The 22587-nt window shown below is 35.5% G+C and overlaps 1 protein-coding gene across 4 annotated transcripts in view; it reads right to left on the minus strand.

Moving 5' to 3' along the window:
- DNAJC24 (DnaJ heat shock protein family (Hsp40) member C24) overlaps positions 1 to 22587 on the minus strand; it is a 76540-nt gene that overhangs the window by 17144 nt on the left and 36809 nt on the right. For all 4 annotated transcript variants that reach the window (XM_012452270.3, XM_012452271.2, XM_012452269.3 and 1 more), the window contains exons 3-4: positions 18744 to 18882; positions 3847 to 3915 (exon numbers count right to left, since the gene is read on the minus strand). In XM_012452270.3, the coding sequence (XP_012307693.1) occupies positions 3847 to 3915; positions 18744 to 18882 (208 nt within the window). The remainder of the gene's footprint in view (positions 1 to 3846; positions 3916 to 18743; positions 18883 to 22587) is intronic.

Below are 22587 nucleotides of genomic sequence, written 5' to 3' on the forward strand. Positions count from 1 at the left end.
AGCAATTGTAAAACAAAAGAAAGAAGGTCAGTAAAGATAAAGTGTATTTAAGGGAGAACTGGGAAAACTTTCTTGAAAGGGGCAGTGTTTCTAAAAATTATCTACCAAAGAATCTTTCTCTGTAGAGGAGATGGATTGAAGCTATGAATTAAATAAAAATCCAAGGATTTGGGGAGGAGAGGGCATGCTCAGAAGCAACCCATGAAAATTACTTGAAGTTTTCTGTTTTCTTAAAATTCGTAAGTTTACATTCTTTTCAACAATGTATTTGTCTAAAATAGAACAATGAAGGAAAAAGAAAAACAGCCCTTATCTGTCTCACTGTTAAGGAGCATGATGCTTTTGCCTGAAGTCTATCCTTTAAAGAAAACTAGACTGTTTATCAAGTGCAAGGTCTGGATACTTTCTCTTCTAGTGTCACACTATTTCAAGAATCCTGACTTAAGTCTATAAACACAACACCATGAGTTTTTTGTTTTTTGTTTTTTCCCCAATCCTGTGGGGGTATGTGTGTGTTTCTGTTTGGTGTTTACAAATGATACATGAATCAACAAAATGCTGAAGTGAGATGCCCAAAGGAGGCAGTACATTGCAATACTTAGGCTCCTAATCGTGGAAATTTTAAGTGTATCATTTTCCTGGGAAGTTGAAATGTTTGTGCCCTTTGACTTAAAGAATCTCTGATCCACTGGTCATTCCATTTTACTGTCTCTGAGAAGTAACTTTCAAAGAAAAATAAATCAATCACATTATTTTACCACTATCATAATTGATTATTAAAGATAAATAAGTCTCAAAGGACTCCTGATTTCATACAGTCAGATTATCTTCATTCAATTATCAAATTTGATTAATATTTAGCTCACATCATATGTAGTTTAAAAAACAGAAAAATTCAACTGTCTCATACCTGCACCCTATCAAGTTCAGCTCTGGAAAAACTGACAAATAAGCCAATTTTATGGGTTTTTTAAAATCAGTAAGGAAAACGAATTCATTCATCTAATCCAGCTTTTTATTCTTTACAATGCCTTTGTTCTCCATACAGAAACATAATTTAATCTTGAATTCAAAATGCAAACATCTTCCCTGTCTAAACCAAGATGTATGTACTAGAGCATGTTTTCAAAGTGAATTTTATATTCTAACTATTGATTTTCCCAAGTGAAATCTCCCCTAGCCCCTTGTTTTTTTACCACCTCAGTGAACAATGAGAAACAATTTGAGTTGACATATGCTTGGTAAATGACACAGAGGACACCATGGGCTACTGGGGAGTTTTGTCATAGATGACTCCAAATGTTAATGTTCACTGAAAAATTCCCATCTTGTTAAAATTTCTGCTTATATTATTATTTTGCCATCAAGCTTTTTTAACCAGGTGATAATTTTTACAGAAATCATTTCAAATACTCTGAATGAAGGCCAACAAAATGACCAAACTATGTAACAGACTAACTGTAAGGGTAAAAGTTAGCTTCAGTATTTGAACAGCTCACATACGCCTTTTAAGCACAATAAAATGCATCATTTCATACTGTCCTTTGATCAGACAACCCATAGTATGGCTATGTCTATCCTATAGGGTTTGATGAACTTTTCTCCTGTTTTGGATCTTCACTTCCATGGCTATTCTGAAAATGATCCTAAAGGGATCTTTAAACAAATTTTTCCTTTCCTAGTTGATCACACTTTTCATTTAATTTCATCTGCCAAAACTGCTCTTTTCAAATGGAAAAAAAATTTAGCTCAAAACTTCTATGATTCATTTTTAAATATTCCTAAAAGAATAATGGTTTCATGTAGCTATTGCTCAGTGTTTTCTCTCATGAAGATAAAAATCATTTCCATCTTTACAGTTATAAAAACCCTTAAATGAGCATCTAAGGGTGTCATATACTTTTAAGATTAACTGTATCTGCTTATTACTAATTCATTGGCTATGGATGGGATTCTTCTGTATCTTCTTTACTGTCAAGTTTACTTAGGGAGTTCCAGGAACAAATAACACATTGATGGTAATGCTTCATGATTTTTTTGTTGTATATTTCCTTCCATATGTTAGCATTTTCATTGTATCAGAAAGTCCATGTATTTATTGATCGAACAGATGCTTAAGCCACTTATCCATATTATGTTTCTTCTTTTTAAACTATTTTTATACATTTCTAATTTTTTTTTTTTGTAGAGATGCAGTCTTGGTATGGTTGGTTGGTTGTTTTCTATTCTCACAGTCTGTTCTGAGAGTCTTCCTGTGTTGCCCAGGCTGGTCTCAAACTCTTGACCTCTGCATTTCTCCAAACTCAGCCTCCCAAAGTGCTGGGATTACAGGAACCCAGCCCCATATTCTCGTTTGAAATTAAGATATTAATATTATATTATTAAACGGTAAAAAAATTATAAAAACCAGTTTTCACTATTTTCACACTTACTATAAACAAAATATATTACCCATATCAAGTATAGCAAGAACTAATTTGAGATTAAACAGATACAAACATATACATACCAGTTGATAAAGAGACAAACTACATTTTCAAATTCTATAAGTTCTGGGATACATGTACAAACTATAATTCAAAACATATTTAGTCCCTTGAAGTCTGTGTATTTGGCAAAAAAAATAAGTACATGTATGTATATAATACATATGTGCATATATATTTTTTCAGTTGGGTAAGCCTCCCTGATAAATGACATGTTCTAGAGTGTCCCTTCCATAAACTAGTAGTGAAAAGTCTATGTCACTAGTGTATTGTTTTCACAGTAGCATTTCTTCCTATTTACTCTGATGAGACTGTCACCACCACTAGGAGCTCCAGTTACATAAAACCTCAATTTTTCCAACTATATACCGAATTTCTACTCTAGGATTTCACTTGAGGGGTTGGGGGCAGAATGGTCCCAGAGGCAAACACATGACTTCCCTTCTAAGTTAATAAGGCTTGTGACACACTTCATAGGGGCACAAAGTTAAGAATTTGCCATTTAAAAAGTAAATTTTGTTTCAGATGGCTCTATTTTTATCTTCTTCCTATCCACACTCATTTGCAGATTTTTATAAACCTTGAGGGAATCTGCACTTCATGCTGAACAATAAGATTGAAGGGTTAAGAGTATATAAAGATTCGAGGAAATAGTAAGATTTTCTTCATTTGCCCAGAGAAACAAGTAAGTATGGTACTCAAGGCTTCCATTCAGTAAAGGGTGTTTTCCCAATTTAATGATCTCTAACCAGAACAATCAAGGAACTATCAGAAGAATGGGGAAACTATACTGGATTTAAGTTCTAAAATTTTAATAACAGAAAAGCAAAAATACGTGACTTCATGTTGCATCAAGGGGAACGACAGATACTCTTTTCTTCCTACAAGACAATCAGTATGTGAGAGTTAAAAAAAAAAAAAAATCAAGCCTCCAAGTATAACTTAAAAGCCCTGCCCTAACAGTTTATGATCTTATATAAAGAGAAAACAAAAAATTCTAATAGGAATTCATCTTGTCAACATTAAAAGGAATGAAAAAAAATATCTTGTTTGACATTATTTACCATACTATACAGACAACTAATGCAAAAACTAAAGTAAAAAACAACCCTTAAGAAACTTTATCCTAACATCTAATTAGAATATAAAAATAATTGGAAATGAGTCATATAGGAGGACATCAATCAGTATAAATAAAGTTTACAATTAAACAGAAATACTCCAAATAGAAACACTCACCACATATATATGGAAAGCTACACTATTATTTCTTTGTAAGATTCCAAATATCCAATGAGATTTTTTCCTTAGAGAAAATTCCTGTTTTTTAATGTTGTCAAGAGAAAAAAAAATTTCCAACCTTCATTGCAAGACATTTCTTCAAGATATACTTGAGCGTCTACTGGTCCTATACTTCTTAGATTATCTTCTGTAAAACATAAAACATGACACTTAATTATAAAACGTGATACTTTAACTGTAACCATGAAGAATGCTAAAAAGGCAACCCCAGCCTGGTCACTACAATTCTAACTTCCCACTTAACTGGAACCAACCCAAATGCCCATCAATGATAGACTGGACAAGGAAAATGTGGCACATATACACCATGGAATACTATGCAACCATAGAAAACGACGAGTTTGTGTCCTTTGTAGGGACATGGATGAATCTGGAAGAATAAAAAATCAAACACTGCATATTCTCACTCATACGTGAGTGTTGAACAATGAAAACATGGACACAGGGAGGGGAGCATCACACACTGGGGTCTGTTGGTGGGGGCTAGGGGAAGGACAGCAGGGGGTGGGGAGGTTGGGGAGAGAGAACATGTGGAGAAATGCCAGATCTAGGTGACAGGGGGGATGGAAGCGGCAAACCACCTTGCCATGTATGTACCTATGCAACAATGCTGCATGATCTGCACATGTAACCCAGAACCTAAAGTACAATAAAAAAAAAAAGAAAAAAAAAACTTCACTTAGTACTCTGACAGCAATAGTACTCTTGACAGCAGTGTTAAAGCAACCTGACTTCAGATGACTGAAAAATCTAGAGCATAGCATTTCTTATAAATTTTAAGTCAAAAATTCCATTTTTCACAACTATGCAACATGGAAAAGCATGAAGTTAATTTTGATGATTCTCTGCAATCTACTAGTGACCTCTATTTTGTAAGCAATAGGGCAATGTTTTTTTGTGTGTTTGTTTTTTGTCAGATATTATGGAACTAAGAAAGCAATGTGGAGTTGGATAAAAATAACTATCTGAACCTTAGTTACAATATTTTACTAACTTTCTAACAGTAGGTGTATCAGTTTGTTCATCTCTAAAACAGTAGTTATGTCTTCCTTATCTGCTTTGGGAGGGTTGCTGTTGACTGAATTGTGTCCCCCTCAAATTCATGTTGAAGCCCTAGCCCATAATTTGACTGTTCTTTTTTTTTAATGTGTGTGTGTGTGTGTGTGTGTGTGTGTGTATATATAATTATTATTATACTTTAAGTTCTGGGATACATGCAGGTTTGTTACACAGGTATACACGTACCATGGTGGTTTGCTGCATCCATCAACCCATCATCTAGCTATTTCCCCTAATGCTATCTCGCCCTAAGCCCCCCACCGCTTTACAGGCCCCAGTGTGTGATGTTCCCCTTCCTATGTCCATGTGTTCTCATTGTTCAACTCCCACTTATGAGTGAGAACATATGGTGTTTGGTTTTCTGTTTTTGTGTTAGTTTGCTGAGAATGATGGTTTCCAGCTTAATTCATGTCCCTGCAAAGGACATGAACTCATCCTTTTTTATGGTTGCACAGTATTCCATGGTGTATATGTGCCACATTTTCTTTATCCAATCTATCACTGATGGGCATTTGGGTTGATTCCAAGTCTTTGCTATTGTAAACAGTGCTGCAGTAAACATATGTATGCATGTGTCTTTGTAGTAGAATGATTTATAATCCTTTGGGTATATACCCAGGAATGGGATTGCTTGGTCAAATGGTATTTCTGATTCTAGATCATTGAGGAATTGTCACACCGTCTTCCACAATGGCTGAACTAATTTACATTCCCAACAACAGTGTAAAAGCATTTCTATTTCTCCACATCCTCTCCAGCATCTGATGTTTCCTGACATTTTAATGATCGCCATTCTAACTGGTGTGAGATGGTATCTCATTGTGGTTTTGATATGGCATTTCTCTAATTTGACTGTTCTTGGACATAGGGCTTTTAGGAGGTAATTAAGGTTAAATGGAGTCATAAAAGTGGGGTTCTAATCCAATAGGACTAGTGGCCTTAAAGGGAAGGAAGAGAGACCAATCTCTTTACACATGCACCCATACACAGAGGAAGGCCATATGAAGGCACAGCAAGGAGGAGGCTGCCTGCAAGCCAGGAAAAGAGCCCTCATCAGAAACTGAGTCAACCAGCACCTTGATCTTGGACTTGCTAGCCTCCAGAACCATGAGAAATAAATTTCGTTTAAGCCACCCAGTCTATGGTATTTTGTTATGGCAGCTGAGACAGACTAATAAAAAGGTGTTCTCCATATTAAGTGAGACCACACTAAAAGTGCTTTAAAAAATAAAGCTCTATCCAAATGTAAAAGGCTATTAATCACTTTTACATATGATTGTTTGCAAGAGATTAAGTAACTTAAAGTAGTAATTATTTCAGTATTTCAGTAACCCCACAACACAAATGTATTGTGTTGATGTTCCATTGCTGTTTCCTGGACCTAAGTTTTTGCTGCAGATGGAAGGTCCAAGGAAGCCTGGAATTCCACCTAAATTTGTAACAGGAGCATCTACTCTATTGCTTAAACGACGTGTTCTTTGGGTCAAAGACGGCAACCAAAGATGGGTAGCATTTGTCTTTGTTTTTAAAGGCATGTTGTATTTCCTGTATACTTGTATTGTTTTTCTAGAAGTAAATAATATTTAAGAAGAAAACAAAAAACCCTACTAAAATCCACTCCTCACCCCAATAAAATTTCCTTTAGCTGTCTTACTAGTCTCTTGTTCACCTGCTGAGAATGCTTCCCTTTGTTCTGTGATGTGAATGCCCGAAATTTAATTATATTTAATAACTGCCTGTTCAAAATTTATTAGTAAGTTACATAATTTTAAAGTAGATAAAAAGGTTATACAATATTTTGAACTCACCATGGTTTTCTATTAAAGTATATCACATATTATACCAGTTCATATTTATTGGGTACCAGTAGTCTATTAGACTGTCCTTAAGATCCAAAGATAAGGATTTCGCCCAGTGGTCAGAGATTCTTCCTCCATCTCTGTATGTCTACTGGATAGCTTATGCAGAATCTATCTGTATGCTAAGTAATTTCTGAACAAAACAATTTAATTTCCACATTCTATGTAAAGTATAGTAGGCTATATGCTATTCAGATATTCCTAATTTTAAAAAATTCTATCTATAATTCTCATGAATGGGGACAAAAATCTTAATCACATTTTAATTTCTTACTCAGAAGGACCAGGGTTGTTTGCTAGCATTGGAAGATTAAACACTGTTTCAGATTTAAGGAATGGGGGTAATAATTGACACTTAAATCCTATTTAGGGGAAAAACAGGTATAATAAATTTATAATGGAGTTGCCTATATTCCAGGGTATCTTATAGATATTTTAAGAATTTTGAAATCAATCAAAGCAAATCAGACAAGGCTGAAATAATGACAAGATGAATCAGCTTTCTTAATCTTACCTATCTTGAACGCCTGTAATATATTAATTGTACAAAAAGACAAGCTATTCAAATAGATCCATGATGCCATTTTTATTTAAAAATAATAAATTAGAAATTACTTGCAAATATAACTGCCAATCTACTGGGAAACTGTTGTTATTCTCACATAGTTACTATTTCATGTGTAACCATTCCTATTATTCCACCTACTCAAAAAGTGGCTTTCACAGTTTTATTACTATTTTTTCTTCATCTCTATGCATAGGAACTTTAGAGTAGCTACCTATTTCTTGGTTAAAAGATTAGCTTAGACCATATCTCATGGTAAATAGGAAAAGAGAATACATAAAAAGGGTTAGTACCTTGCCCGAGGTCAGAGTAGAGTTACAAGGAGTATATTAAAATATTTTCATATTCTGTGGCTGTCTAAATATCTGTATGTTGACCTGATTATTCAATACTATGGGCACAAACAATCCAAGTTCCTGTAGGGATTCTGGTTTTAAAAAACTAATATCAGATGAAAAAGATAACATACCGTATCATTTCCATTACATGAGATGTAACTGGCAAAACTACCCTATGATGTTGGGGGAAATGGGGAGTCAGTGGTAACTGGAAAAAGTCACAAAAGTCTTTCTGGGTTGGGCACCGTGGCTCATGCCTGTAATCCCAACACTTTGGGAGGTCGAGGTGGGTGGATCACCTGAGGTTGGGAGTTTGAGACCAGCCTGACCAATATGTGAAACCCCATCTCTAATAAAAATACAAAAATTAGCCAGGCTTGGTGGCATGCACCTGTAGTCCCAGCTACTCAGGAGGCTGAGGCAGGAGAAGTGCTTGAACCCAGGAGGTGGGGGTTGCAGTGAGCCAAGATCCTGCCACTGCACTCCAGCCTGGGTGACAGAGCAAGACTCGGTCTCAAAAACAAACAAACAAAAAAACAGAGGCTTTCTGGTTAAATGGGTGTGTTCACTGTGAAAATCCATCAAGCTACACACTTAGATTTATGCACTTCTCTGTATGGATTATATTTTTTTAAGTTTTAAAGATAGTGTGTTGAGACTCTATTTATGGCTACATTTTAAATAGAAATAAGAAAATAAAAGGAGAAAAAGAATAGACTGATAAAGTGAGTATTCTTTGAAAGGATGGTAATCTAACAATTTCTGAAAAAGGCTAGGGGTGATTAACTCAGGGGAAAATTGAATCCCTGGAGAACTGTATAATGAGCAGACGTGGTACACACAAGTAAAAGGTGAATCTAAATGTGGGCGGTGGGGGGTGACCAAGATCCTTTGTTGAGAGGCAGGTGTCCAGGGATGGGGCAACAGCAAATTCCCTCTCCTCAAACCCCACTACAATTACAAAGAAGGAGCACAAACAAATCACTGTTTTTTTTTTTTCTTTTTAAACAATGATCTCTGCTTGGCTACCATTGTGGTTATAATTAAAAAACTTAATTCTTCCCATCCTCTAAAGTAACTTAAAGGAAGCTGTAATTAGCTTTAATAATTGTCTACTAATCAGGCATGGCATTTTCAAAACAGATAAATTAGTATTCTTTTGTAGTATTACATATTATAAATATTTTTCTCTTGTAATAAAACATTTTAATAGGTATCTAGAAAGGTAAATCCTATCTCTTAAAATTCTCCTATTAACATGACACTACTAAAAGCGTTGGGAAAACATAAACTGATTTAGAGAGTGATTTAATTAAATGAACAGATCCAAGACATTAAATCTGGAATTTTTGATACAGAATGGTAATAAACATTAAAAAAAAAAAACCAGCCATTTGGAAAGAAAAAGCATTGTCTGGCATGTGGTATACTATTACAGTGAGTCCAATGATACTAAAAGATTCCTGATTCTTTTGAAGTAAATGGGTTCAACTTTTTCTAAGGTATCTAGGAACACTAAGGTCTGTTCACACCCTGTGCTGTGCTCATAAGCTTAGCCAAATATGGAGACAAGAAAAACTTCCAAATCTATTTACATACAGAAGTCAGTACATTATAAAGAGAGGTTCTTGAGAAATATAATGTTAACAAATAATGTATGTGGTTACTTGAAAAAGAATCTTTCAACCTTTAGAAGTATAGGCCCTTCTGACCTTGTGTTCTATTGGATTTGTCTGACAACAAGAGGTGAAAGAATTCTGTGGCTCCATTGTCTCAACAGTGGGATCTAAGAAAACACTGGCAGGACTCATCAGAGAGGTTTATGAGCCTGCAATTCAAAGAGATTAAAAGGAAAATCTACGGAGATTCTTTCACACTGAAGAATAACATTAAATAACTATTAGCAGCTTGGTTCAGTAAAGCTTACTAGAGCTCTCGCTGGGTCATTCACAACTTTCTAAAAGAGGAAAGGTTTTTTTTCAGCTCCATTTGGGAATCAATAAATATTTCTTACTTCTTACAAGACAATAGAATTCCTGTCTTTTTAAGCTTCCTCCTAATGATAGTAAAATTTCTAAAACAACTCTTTGTTTCATGCCTAAATAATTACACTTCCTAATCCCAGGAAACCTTTTCTATCTGTAGCTACAATTTAAAAAATAAAGTAAAAATAAAAAATAACAGCAACAAAAAGCTACAGGGGAGAAGAATTTAACTTTATTCATTATGGCTGAGACATTTCGAAGTCTCATTCAACCCCACAGTGACCAAAAGATCAAGTCCACCTGCAGCTCTGTCCATATAATTCATGTGAGGCAATGTCAGGTTATTCACATGATCATCTCAACCCCACAATGCTCTCATTTAAAATTAGTCCACTGTGTTTATTTTTATGCCATTTCAAATGTTTAAAGTTTATTTCAAACTAAAGACATCTGCGTGTAAGTTACAAATAAACAGCAGTTTTTCTCCTTTAGATCTCAGTATCTTACTATCTTAAAACCAAGTAGTTTAATTTTAAACCATCACCTCATTCTTAAAAAAACACTTCACTATACATAATTAATTTTTTATGTTAGAACTAACTGGAACATAATCAGTTTCCTTGTCTTTAACATGCCTCTCCGTTCTTGAAAAATTCTCTACCTTGATAAGAGATTGAGAAACAGGCAACATCTAATTTGAAGCCTGTTCTTTTAAGTCATAAACCTTATAATCCTTTCCCAGATGAAACTGAAGAGTCATAATTACAAGGCTTTCCACACTGAAGAAAAACTACAAACTTGGGACCTGATTATGAACCTGAATAATTGTGGAGCTTTTATAAACTGTATGTAAACCCAGTGGTCATTGAAGGTACCAAATGAAACCCAGAAACTGATTTCTTTCTGCTTCAATACAAAACAGGTAAAAGAGCAGCAGAAGTAGTCCTGGTCTCTTGTTCTGACCCTCAAATATCCCTCATACATGACTATTTGGAACTACAAATAGTAGATTGTACACAACTCATACAAAACTTGGAAACCTAGCATAGTGATTGAGGAAAAAAATGGCTTTGAAATCCCCCCCACCCATCAACTACTTTATGTGACCTTAGTCAAATTACTTAACCTAAGTCTTAGATTCAGTCTCTGAAAAACAGATATTAATACCTTCCTTACAAGGTTGTTAAACAATGTTTAAAAGAATTACCACAATTCTAGTGCTTAATAAAAATGACAGTTATTTTAAAACTGCTGTTATTTCTCAGTGTTTGTGTTGGCTATTTATACCAGACCATAAGAAAATGACTAAAATCCGATCCATTATTGGTAGGAGAAAAATGCCTCAAGTACCACAATGTAGGAAAGCAGCAACTCCTGACTTTGGATTTATAGAAGTGTTGAGTCTCATGTACTTTCTTACTGTAGGTCCCAATAAAATGGACGCATTTTTATCAAAGTCATAGTCTATATAATTTTCAGTCCTTCCAAAATATCAAACATTAACCAAATGATAGGAACCAGAAGAAAAAAAGTTCAAAATAATTATGTGGCTTTAGTTCAGAGGGCACAAATGATGATGGACTAGAATACCAGAAGGCTCCGGTGGGTGGTGGGGAGTTAGGGGTAGGGGAGATGGTAAGACCTAAGTTGGACCTTGAACAAAGAATAAGAATCAGAACAGGAGAGTGGTTCTGATTAATAACAAATAGTATAAACAGATGTGTGTCTGGGAGCCCCTAAATGAACCAGAGGACAAAATTCACATTAGGTTTGAAACAGGTAATGAAGTCGGAAAAAGTAGCAGGGACAAGCTTAAAAGCTTCTGTCCCATTTAAATTCCAGATGAATGGGTAGGTGTTGTTTTCGGAGGGTATAGGGTTATAAATGTTCTTAAATAGAGGAGTGAGAATAAAGAAAGCTGCTAGATCAATCAAAATGTAAAGTACTGTGGGAGAAGGCAGCAACAGAGAATGGAAGGCCAATTAGCAGTGATGGAAATAATCTGGGTAAGTGTTATAATCTGGGGATGGACTACTGTGGTAGCTGTGATAATAAAAAGCTCACACAGGGAAACAACATTTAAAAAGAATAAATGTCAACTGGTATTTCTGATTCATTGACTGTAAATGGAGCAAAGTAGAAGTAACCAGAGTGTAATATGAAACCAAGGTTGAAGAAAAAATAAGAAAGGTGACTCAGTCAGTCTTGATTTTGGACACACTGATTTCAATTGGGTCAAGTAACCAAGTGGAAGTTGGGAGAGAGGTTAAAGTTGGAAAGAAAAACTTCCTAAAATCTTACACTTCTCCGTTATTAAATCAGAACTCCCAAGTGTGTTCAAATGTCACAGAATTGTTAACTATACTCTTGCCCATAGTTTTCTATGGGCATTATTTGAAACTAGCCAAAATTTTTATTCAAAACCAATGAGAAATGATCTTAAAATACATTTTCATTGCAAAAACAGTTATTTGCATTCAAGTAAAAGTAGCAAGTAATGTGAGTAGTCATCTTCTTGCAACAAGTAAGTCGGGGCCAGGGAACCTGCACAGGATCTATATACTCTCTTTTCCCACTCAAGATAAAGCCAGTCCCCAACTGTCCAGATGAATTTTCTGCATCATTTCACATACTTACTTTTCTCAGAAACGGTCACCAAAAAAAATACCCCCCGATGCTTATCTCCCAAGTTTTACCTGAAGCAAATTTTTACAACCAATTTTGAAATTCCTAAAATCAAATGGAAATATTATGACCGTAAATTGAAACACTAATCTCACGAATTCAAGTATTTTGTAAGGGTCAGCTTTAGGACATAATTACACAAATATCTATTGGCCTTAAGTCATTATTCCTAACAGTTAACCAAAATTCAGATTATCTAGATTTTCCCTCTTACGGAGTTTCTATAACATTAACATGCTTTACAGGAAGGATTCTTATTTTGAGTTTAAGGAATTACATGTTGATTTATCTGACACATGTTGGTGAGGTGTAAGGTATGTTCCTCATTTGTTTTCAGATTTGCTCATCTTCCATTCCATTTATTTGCTTCCATTTATTTGCCTATCTTCCCAAATATTTACCCTAATAAAAGGATGGCGTAAACTGTGTAATACAAACTAGAAATGACCTCTTGTAACTACCTAAGCAGAGTAGCTGATTAGCTTTGAGCAAACGCACACTCACTTTACAGTGTCTGGCCCAACCCCCTCTGAGCCAGGCTTTTTGGGTATCCTTATGTAAAGTGAAGGTTTCCACATTACCAAAATAATTCACTAACAGAGAACCAAGATATATCTTAATATAAAATAATATATCAGCAAGGATTCCAAACACAATCTATTTTTTTAAAAAACACTATTTAATCTGAGTAACTTTATTTGAAGGTTTGTTACTCTTCAGATCACAGAGAAGTATCTTCACTCATAAGCTGTGTCACTCTATAGAGCCACTAAGACATTAGAGATCTGTGTGACTTTCACATTACAAAGCCATTGAATCATGACAACTGTTATTTTCCCATGATATACTTCTGATGTGTTTTTAGTGTGCTTAATATATAAGGACAGCTCCCCACAAGATTTATAAAGGCACCAAAATCTATTCAACAGATATTATTCATGTGAACATTTTATAAATCCTGAAAGGGTTCTCCAAAGTGCTCATCTGGTTGAAATGCAAAGCCTAATCTTGAATAACTACATGCCTTTCAAGGGAACACTGGAAGCAGCCTTTGGAAGCATCCTCAGAAACAATAAGGTAAATATGCCAACTGAAACTAATTGATTAAATTCACTACTTAACATTGCTTTCAAAATGTATAATCTCTGGGAACTAATTATTACTCATCCTTTTCTTAAATTTACTTTTCTTCAACCTGGCCAACGTTGCCCTAAAATGTCAACTAAGCATACAGAAGTAGAAATGAGGGAGAAACAAACATATGTGCAATACTTTAGGTTATCTGCCCTGGAGTATGACTTTTTCTTTATTGGAAAGAATACATTTGAGAATGTATTCTTCTTTTGAGAAGAAAAGAACTATGGATATCAAGTACTCCTTTAAATTATCTTTTAGATAAATATCTGGCTGTGGGCAATATTGATGAGGCTTTCCTTAAGACAGAGCACCAATATGGAGCTGTTAAACATGAGAAAGCATTCGAGACCAGCCAATAAAGTATTTCCTACCTCCTTCCCAAGTATTGCACAGCTCAATTTTATTTTACACTGCAAGTTAATGGTAGGCAGGAAACAAACATATTTAAAGCACGCCCTATGAAAAGAAAGGTTTACAATGAACTATCACCACATGTAGAAAAAGTTCTGTATAACAAAGTCATTTCCATGTCCCCAGGGGGTGACCCAGAAAAAAAAGAGTGCTTTGACCTGGTTATAACAAACTCTCTCTCTCTTGGTAACCTATCCTGGTCTTTAACAAATTATTACTCTCAAAGGTTTTCCTTCTAGCAAACCTAAATCCTCAGTTAGAGAAGTTCAAGTTCATTTCCCTTCTTTTGGGAGCCACTTTACTGAAGATGAGTCAAGAAGAAAAAAATTAATAATGATATTCAAAAGAAATAACAATATGAAAGTAGGTTTATAATAAGGGCTTTGAAAAATAGCTCTTGTATGAAAGGTTTAAAAATGCAAGTTATATTTGGATACTCTTCTTACCTAAACAGGTCAATCTCCATTTAAAATTGAAACAGGAGAGAGATCCAAGATGGCTGATGATTAGCAGCTCGGGCCCGTACCTCCCAGTGAAAGCGTAAAGAACGAGAGGACGCCACACTTTCAGACGAATATTAGTTGCTCACGGACCAGGAGATTCCCAGTGGAGGAGCTCCACGGGTCGCCAGGGCGACTCTTGTGGCCGGCGTGGCGGTTTTGCTGGTGCCTTAGCACGCCAGTTCTTGGTGCAGAGTCCGGAGATTCCCGGGCAGAAAAGCACCATCAATCTTAACACCGCTGTTTTGGCCGGCTCAGTGGATTGCTCAGATTTCGGCGCAGGGAATCAACAAGTTGGACGTCAGAGACCCAGTTAGAAAGTCGGTAATTATAAAGACGACAGACGGACAAATACATAATGAAGGGAAGAAACCAGCGTAAAAAGGTAGAGAATACTCAAAATCAGAATGCCTCTCCCTCTACAGGGGATTGCAATTCCTCATCAGTAACGGAACAAGGCTTAATAGATTACACGTGTGTTCCAATAACAGAAGCAGGTTTCAAAACGTGGGTGATAAGAAACTTCTGTGAATTAAAAGAACTTGTTCTAACCCAATGCAAAGAAACTAAGAACCTTGAAAAAAGGTTTGACGAAATGTTAACGAGAATGGACAATTTAGAGAAGAATATAAGTGAATTGATGGAGCTGAAAAACACAACACGAGAACTTCGCGAAGCATGCACAAGTTTAAACAGTCGAATTGATCAAGCAGAAGGAAGGATATCAGAAGTCGAGGACCAGCTCAGTGAAATGAAACGAGAAGACAAGAATGCAGAAAAAAGGATGAAAAGGAATGAGCAAAGTCTCCAGGAAATATGGGACTATGTGAAAAGACCTAATTTACGTTTGATAGGTGTACCTGAATGTGATGAAGAGAATGAATCCAAGTTGGAAAATACTCTTCAGGATATCATTCAGGAAAATTTCCCCAACCTGGCAAGGCAGGGTAATATTCAACTCCAGGTAATACAGAGAACACCACAAAGATATTCTTCAAGAAGACCAACCCCAAGGCACATAATCGCCAGATTTATTAGGGTTGAAATGAAGGAGAAAATACTAAGGGCAGCCAGAGAGAAAGGTCAGGTTACCCATAAAGGGAAACCTATCAGACTTACAGCAGATCTCTCAGCAGAAACCCTACAAGCCAGAAAAGAGTGGGGACCAATATTTAACATCCTTAAAGAAAAGAACTTTCAACCCAGAATTTCCTATCCAGCCAAACTAAGCTTTATGAGCGAAGGAAAAATTAAATCTTTTGCGAACAAACAAGTACTTAGAGAGTTCACCACCACCAGGCCTGCTTTACAAGAGCTTCTGAAAGAAGCACTATACATATAAAGGAACAACCAATATCAGCCTTTCCAAAAATATATCAAAAAGCAAAGAACTTTAACACAATAAAAAATTTACATCAACTAATGGGCAAAACAGCCAGCTAGCATCAAACGCCGGTATTAAACTTACATATATTTTAATTGGATAAAAAGCCAAAACCCATCGGTATGCTGCATCCGGGCCCATCTTACATGCAACAATACACAAAGACTCAGAGAGAAGGAGGAAGATTTACCAATCAAACAGAGAGTAAAAATAAACTAATAAACAAAAAGCAGGAGATGCAATTCTCGCCTCTGATAAAGTAGACTTTAAAGCAACAAAGATCAAAAGAGGCGAGGAATGACATTACATAATGGCAAAAGGATCAATGCAACAAGAAGAGCTAACGATTCTATAGATCAACGAGATAGAAAATTAACAAGGATATTCAGAACTTGAACTCAGACCCGGAACAAGTAAACTTAATAAACATTTATAGAACTCTCCACTTCAAATACACAAAACATACATTACCACCTCACACCTATTCCAAAGGTGACTATATAATTGGAAGTAAATCACTCCTCAGTAATCGCATAGCATTTCATAGGTTTAAATTAAATATTGGTTGGCTGTTTGTTTGTTATCTTCTTCCCTTATTCCTTCCTGACTACATCATTAAGTATAATTATCAGTATAAAAGAGGTTTTCAATACCCATTACTAAATTGCATTCTAGCCTGGGCAAGAAAGCAATACTCCCAATCTCTCTCCCTCTTTCTTTTCCTTCTCCCTCCTCCCCATTCTCTCTCTCTCTTTCTCTTCCTTTTTCCTCCTTCCTATTCTCTCTCTCTTTAAAAAAAAAAAAAAAAAAAAAGAAAATGTCCCTAAAAAAAAAAAAAAAAAATTGAAACAAAGTAGTCTCAGTATTTGTAGCCTCTGGTAAAGGAGGAAATATTTAGTACTTAAATTTGAGGTACTCAAGTGTCATGAAAAGTTGTCCTTCTAGAACAGCTAAATTCAGTAATATGCTGCCTGAAAAACTTGAAGAGTAAATTGATATTGTATAAATTCCAAACTATTTATCTGAATCATGAATCAGGTCCAACTCTCACAGTATTTGGTTTGTCTAAACTTCATTGTGACATCATCTATGACCTACAGGAGTACTCTGTGACACAGTAGGCCACGTGTGCTTCCATTAAGAGTTTAAAACTAGGACTCAAAGCTCAAAAGAAATTCACAGTTCCAAGGACCTTTCAAAGACAAAGAAAAAGGCATGAATATGTTGATTATTTGTCTTCTGACATCTCTTAAACCTTCCTTCATGCAATTCTATGCTCACTTTTAACCTAGTTTCCTATTTCTTTCTGTTTCTGGACTACCCAAAAGTAGAGCAACACTGAAAGTATATACTCTATATTCTTTAGGGTAAACGTTGTGTGAATTATTCTTATCATAAGCAAACTGGCATCCTACATGGTAGGATGTGCAAAAACACATGAAAGAATCATCATCTCCAGTAGACCATAGTGGCTTTAGGAACATAGGTTTCTTCTAAAATACAACACATTCATGTGCATCAGTTTCAATTCTTTTATAGAAATTATGTGACCCAAGGTTAAAAATATACACCTACGGGTAGAACTTATCAAATGAAGCCACCTCTACATTCTTTTGCAAGAAATACAAACATATATAAAAAATAAATACATTAGACAGATGCTCATTATGCACCCAGCAAAAGCAGAACCCAATATTCAAGCCATATTTGAAAATTAATCCAAATTATTTGCAAGGCTGAAGGACTCCTGTCCCTAGGCCAGTGCTGAAAGACAGCCTATCACATCATGTAACTGCAGTGCATCAGGTTCTTAATATTTAAGAAAATATTAAGCTCATCAGTCTTTTAAAAAGTAGTAAGGCCTTAGAGTTGATTAGTACTACAAATAAGTCACTCTTACAAATACTCCAGAACATAAACAGTTTAAGTCTTTCCACACAGAAGTATCACATACACATCCTATAAGAAATAATTTTGTTTGAAGAAATCCCTCTGAAAATAAACAGGGAAGTCTTACAAATATCACTGGCTTTATCTTATAAAGCTGTGTTTTAAAAATGAAGGCTTGCTTCTCAAATCAAATTTTCATAACCTGAGTAGTAACAAAGCCTCAAAATCATTTTGTGAGGTTTGATGGTGTGCCACTGTAAGGCATGGGAGGGGATTCAATAAGCAACTACAGAGACAGTCAGATTTTATCAACACATCCTAGTCGATGCTGAGCCTGATGTGCTATTGGAGAGAATGACTGAGTGCTTTCCCCACGGGCTGTAACTGATTATTGACTCCTCCCATTAGCATGTGGGGTACATATTGAAGGTTCAAACACAAGGCTGAGGGACTCCTGTCCCTAGGCCAGTGCTGAAAGACAGCCTATCACTTCATGTAACTGCAGTCCATGTGTGACAAATCTGACCTACATTTCTCTCTCTCTTTCTTACAACAGCCTGTCACTGTTTTAAGAAGCTATTTTCTAAAAAGCATAAAAGAAATGACTTTTTAAATTGCTTAGGTAATGTGCATTCCTAAAATATCATTTATACGAATCATAAGGAATAGTTTATCCTGAAGATAATCATGAAACCCAGCCTAAAATGAGCTCAAAGGCAGCAGAGTGCTTTATGATGTCATCCTATCTATAGTGTCTTTGTTTGGATTGTCATTTATACTGTATAGTCTTAAAAGTCATTAAAATTTTAATCCATATGCATTTATTTTAATAAAAAAAGTTTTTAAACATATCAATATAAATGACATATTAATTAGAATGTGTAATTAAACATTTTTCAAATGTTATAAAAAGTAGCTTTCAAGGCTTCACAAGAAGGCACATCCTAGTAGTTTTAACTTCTCAATGGATACACAATAATCACTGCTAAGAATAGGGCATAATTAAAAACAGTGATGGAGGGGAGGAATAAAGGCAACAATAATGCCTGGTGCAAATGCTGGAAAATGCTCCCCGAGAATGGCTGCAGACTGTGCTTCTAAGAGTTGCCGATATGCTGTGGCTCCTCAACACAAGTACCTACCACACCGCTGCAGGTCATACTCTCTTTTTGTCTCTTCATTCCCTAGAATTTTCCATGCTTGATCAATTTCGATGAACTTCTGTACACGTTCCTCCACTGTTCCTGCTGGTACATCTGTACTTTGTTTATCTGGATGATACTGCCAATCAAAAATAAGGGTGGGAGAGCTGAGATTAAAAAAATATATAAATCTGAGCTTTAGTTATGAAGGTAATGAGAAGATGAAAACTAAATGCCAAGGCAGTGAGACAACAGTGTTGGGTACACGAGACAACTGTCAGGTTAATTAGACCACTGGAGTAGCTATAAATCCACCAGTGACATGATCTGTCACAACGTGCAAAGACAGCATTTTCTGGATAATTTGCTCACAGAATCATTGGTATCATGGACAATTTACCTAGAGAGGATGACTAACACAAATAGAAATAGGTACGTGCAGAGGAGCAGGACATGAAACAGGAAGAGCACAAACTACGCAGAGAATGAAGCTTTCCTTATACAATGTGCTTGGTTATAGATAGCATTATAAAATTGACTACTAGTTTGTTCTGATGAAATCAGATAATACAATCATAACTTTAAATAAAAATATATCTAATTATAAACATGACAACTTTCATCTTCTTCCCCAGCCCTGAAGATTTTAAAGTTATAAATTCCCAAGCATACATTTTTATTGAAAACTGGTTATTCTAGGCCAAATTTGTAAGAAATAACTTTAAAGAACTCAAATATTTGAATATAAATCAATTCATTAAAGAACCTTTCTTATGTGAATTTTCTAAAAAATCTAAAAATTTTTGTTTTCAACATGCAGTAAGTCTTTATACTATTGGGTCAAAACCTGAAAGTTTTATGCCAATTCATAAATTCTCAAATGCTCATGTACATGTAGCTCACTAGTTATCCAATAAGTATCACTTCTACTATCACTTCTCCTATCTCCTTCCCTCCTTTTCTTCTATGTTCTCTGCGATTCTCCCTTCTCTTTTTATCTAACAGTTCTGAAAGGAGTAATATGTCATTTGCTTTTCAGAAATCTCTCAACAAATGGGAAACAATTATCTAAATTTAGAGACATTTCACTGAAACAATCTGGGGATAACAATAGCACATATTCAAATATGTAAATTTTCTTACTCTTAAGTAAATAAGGAATTCCCACCCGGTGTCATGCTTACCAGGTTCTTCTAGGTAACCAAATACCAGAATAGCGTTTGCTGTGCTAGAGAGGACCTTCAGTAGTGTGAAGTTCATCAAGAAAATGAATCTATGGTTAAAAGATAGTATTTCTCCAATAATCACTTTGACAGTAAACTTAGGAATGTCCTTTTAATGTAGAATAGTTTTTTTTTTTTAATTTCTTACTTTTTTCCCCCAAGTTTTTACAATAAAAAAAGGCAAATAACCAGAGATGCACATTTCATGACCCATCAAAGTGGATGGTTGATATATTCCTCAATTAATGGTACAATCATTTATATTCTTTCATTGACTGCCTTACACACATTATCAGGAGCACCAAAAAATTGCAAGTACCATGCCGATTATTATCTAAATTGCTAAGGCCAGTCACTCAGTAAGTTGTGTCAAATACCATGAAGCAAAATGACTTCAATTCTCAATTTAGAATTGGTAAAATATGTAAGCTTTAATTAAAACACAGACTATCTTAATAATAGATTCATTTTCTTGATGAACTTCTCCACACTGCTGAAGATCCCCTCTAGCACAATAAATGCTATTCTGGTATTTGGTTACACAGAAGAACCTGGTAAGCATCACACAGACTGGGAGAAAGATTCTAGGGCAAACAATGAAGATTAGGCTTCCATCTTCCCTTTGGCAAACTGCCTCCCTTCCTATGAAATCTATCCGTTATCAAGTATTTAAACTAATGTAAGGACTGAAGAAAAGGAAACTAAGGCTTTATTGATTAATCTTCTTTGCCCATGATTTATCAAATGATGCACATAAAAGTTATTTCTATACTGAGGTTTTGGCAATCCATAAGTTGGGATATTCAAGCAATATCCCTAAGCCAAAGTGGAATTGGCTGCATTGAAGTTCTCTAGCTGACTCATTCCTCTAACACTATGGGAAGATTTGTCTAACAAGCTTAGTATGACTAAATGTTATTACATGTAACATATTCAAATATGCCAGGATACATTTATGACACATTTACATGGGAAAACTCTTAATATCAGTATGTCACAAGCATTAAGGCCCTGGAGAACTTGTTCTAAATTTGTAGCTATAGAGTAGGGGTAAAGATCAAAAGGTAGGTAATTTCTCAGGGGCCAATATAGGAAGTCTACTTGGTAACGAAGAATAGAACAGATTAGGCCTGATCATGCACCAATCTAAGAAAGCCCTACAAAACCAGGAATTAATTCCTGGCTGCCTTAAACTGAAAAATATTACTAAATTTTATTATGAGTCAAATACAGTTCTATGATAGTCAAAGTACAATTCAATCTCTTTCCATAATTTGGTATTTTACTGATTAATTGAAATAAGTGGCTTACCATCTGAGGCTTTAAGTCTATTCAGATTCTATAACATTTATTAAATGGGTACATTTCATTAAAAAATGGCAATTATAGCAAGAAAATAAGTATTATCATTTGGGATGCTTGAAGCCTCCATCCAATCTGTTCTAACAGTAACTTTCAGAGCAAAGTGAAGGTCTAAGAAAAGGAATAATTGTCTGTGGTAGGCTGATAATGGCCCCCAAATATATCAAGTCCCAATATCCAGTACCTGCAAATGTTATTTTATCTGGAAAAAGGGAGTTCATAGATGTGATTATGTTGTAGTTCATGAAATGGGAAGATTTTGCTGGATTATCTGGTTGGGCCCTAAATGTATTCAAAGTGTTCTTATGGAAAGAGGTAGAGAGAGATATGACACACAGGGAAGAAGGTGATTTGAAGGCAGTGCAGAGAGAGATCTGAAATGCTTCCCTTGAAGACTGGAGTGAGGTGGCCACAAGTCAAGGAATGCCTGCACCCTCCAGAAGCTGGAAGAGACAAGCAATGGATTCTCCACCAGATCCTCCAGAGGGAGTGCAGTGCTGCCAACACTTTGATCTCAGTCCAGTTATAATTATTTTGGAACTCTCCAGAACTATAAAAGAATAAATATTTGAAACCACCAAGTTTGTGATAGTTTGTTTTTACAGCCATGAGAAATTAAAACCCAGTCCAAATATATCTATGAGTTAAAATTGGAATGCAAGACACTAAATGTTTTAAGAAGTTTCAATTAAAAGGGCTACACATAAAATGGTGTCATTACGCACATTCTTAAAATATGAAATTTTTCTTTATTGCTAATGAGAAAACAAGCCCCTAATCCTAGGTTTAAAGATTTTCTGATCCCAAAGTGTATGTTAATTTTGTTTCTACTATTTCTAAATCTGAGATATCATGTGGGAGGCAGACTCATTATGACCCCAAAAGACCACAGTCATTTTCCTCCTGTTGTCAAGTCTTATTTTATTTCTTGCTTTTTTTTTAAAATCCCCACTAGCCAAAAACCTTCCTACTCTTGAGAGCCCAAGCTCGTACCACTTCATTGATTCACTTATAAATAAAAGACAGATGTAAGCTAAAGCATTGTGTATTCTAGGGGATTACCACCTAATGAAGGAACCAGAAACAGCCATATAAAAACAAAAACAGGCCGGGCGCGGTGGCTCAAGCCTGTAATCCCAGCACTTTGGGAGGCCGAGGCGGGTGGATCACGAGGTCAAGAGATCGAGACTATCCTGGTCAACATGGTGAAACCCCGTCTCTACTAATACAAAAAATTAGCTGGGCACGGTGGCGCGTGC

This window comes from Aotus nancymaae, unplaced genomic scaffold (genome assembly GCF_030222135.1).
Source record: "Aotus nancymaae isolate 86718 unplaced genomic scaffold, 86718_ANA_hifiasm-v0.15.2.pri h1tg000059l, whole genome shotgun sequence".
Classification (NCBI taxonomy): domain Eukaryota; kingdom Metazoa; phylum Chordata; class Mammalia; order Primates; family Aotidae; genus Aotus; species Aotus nancymaae.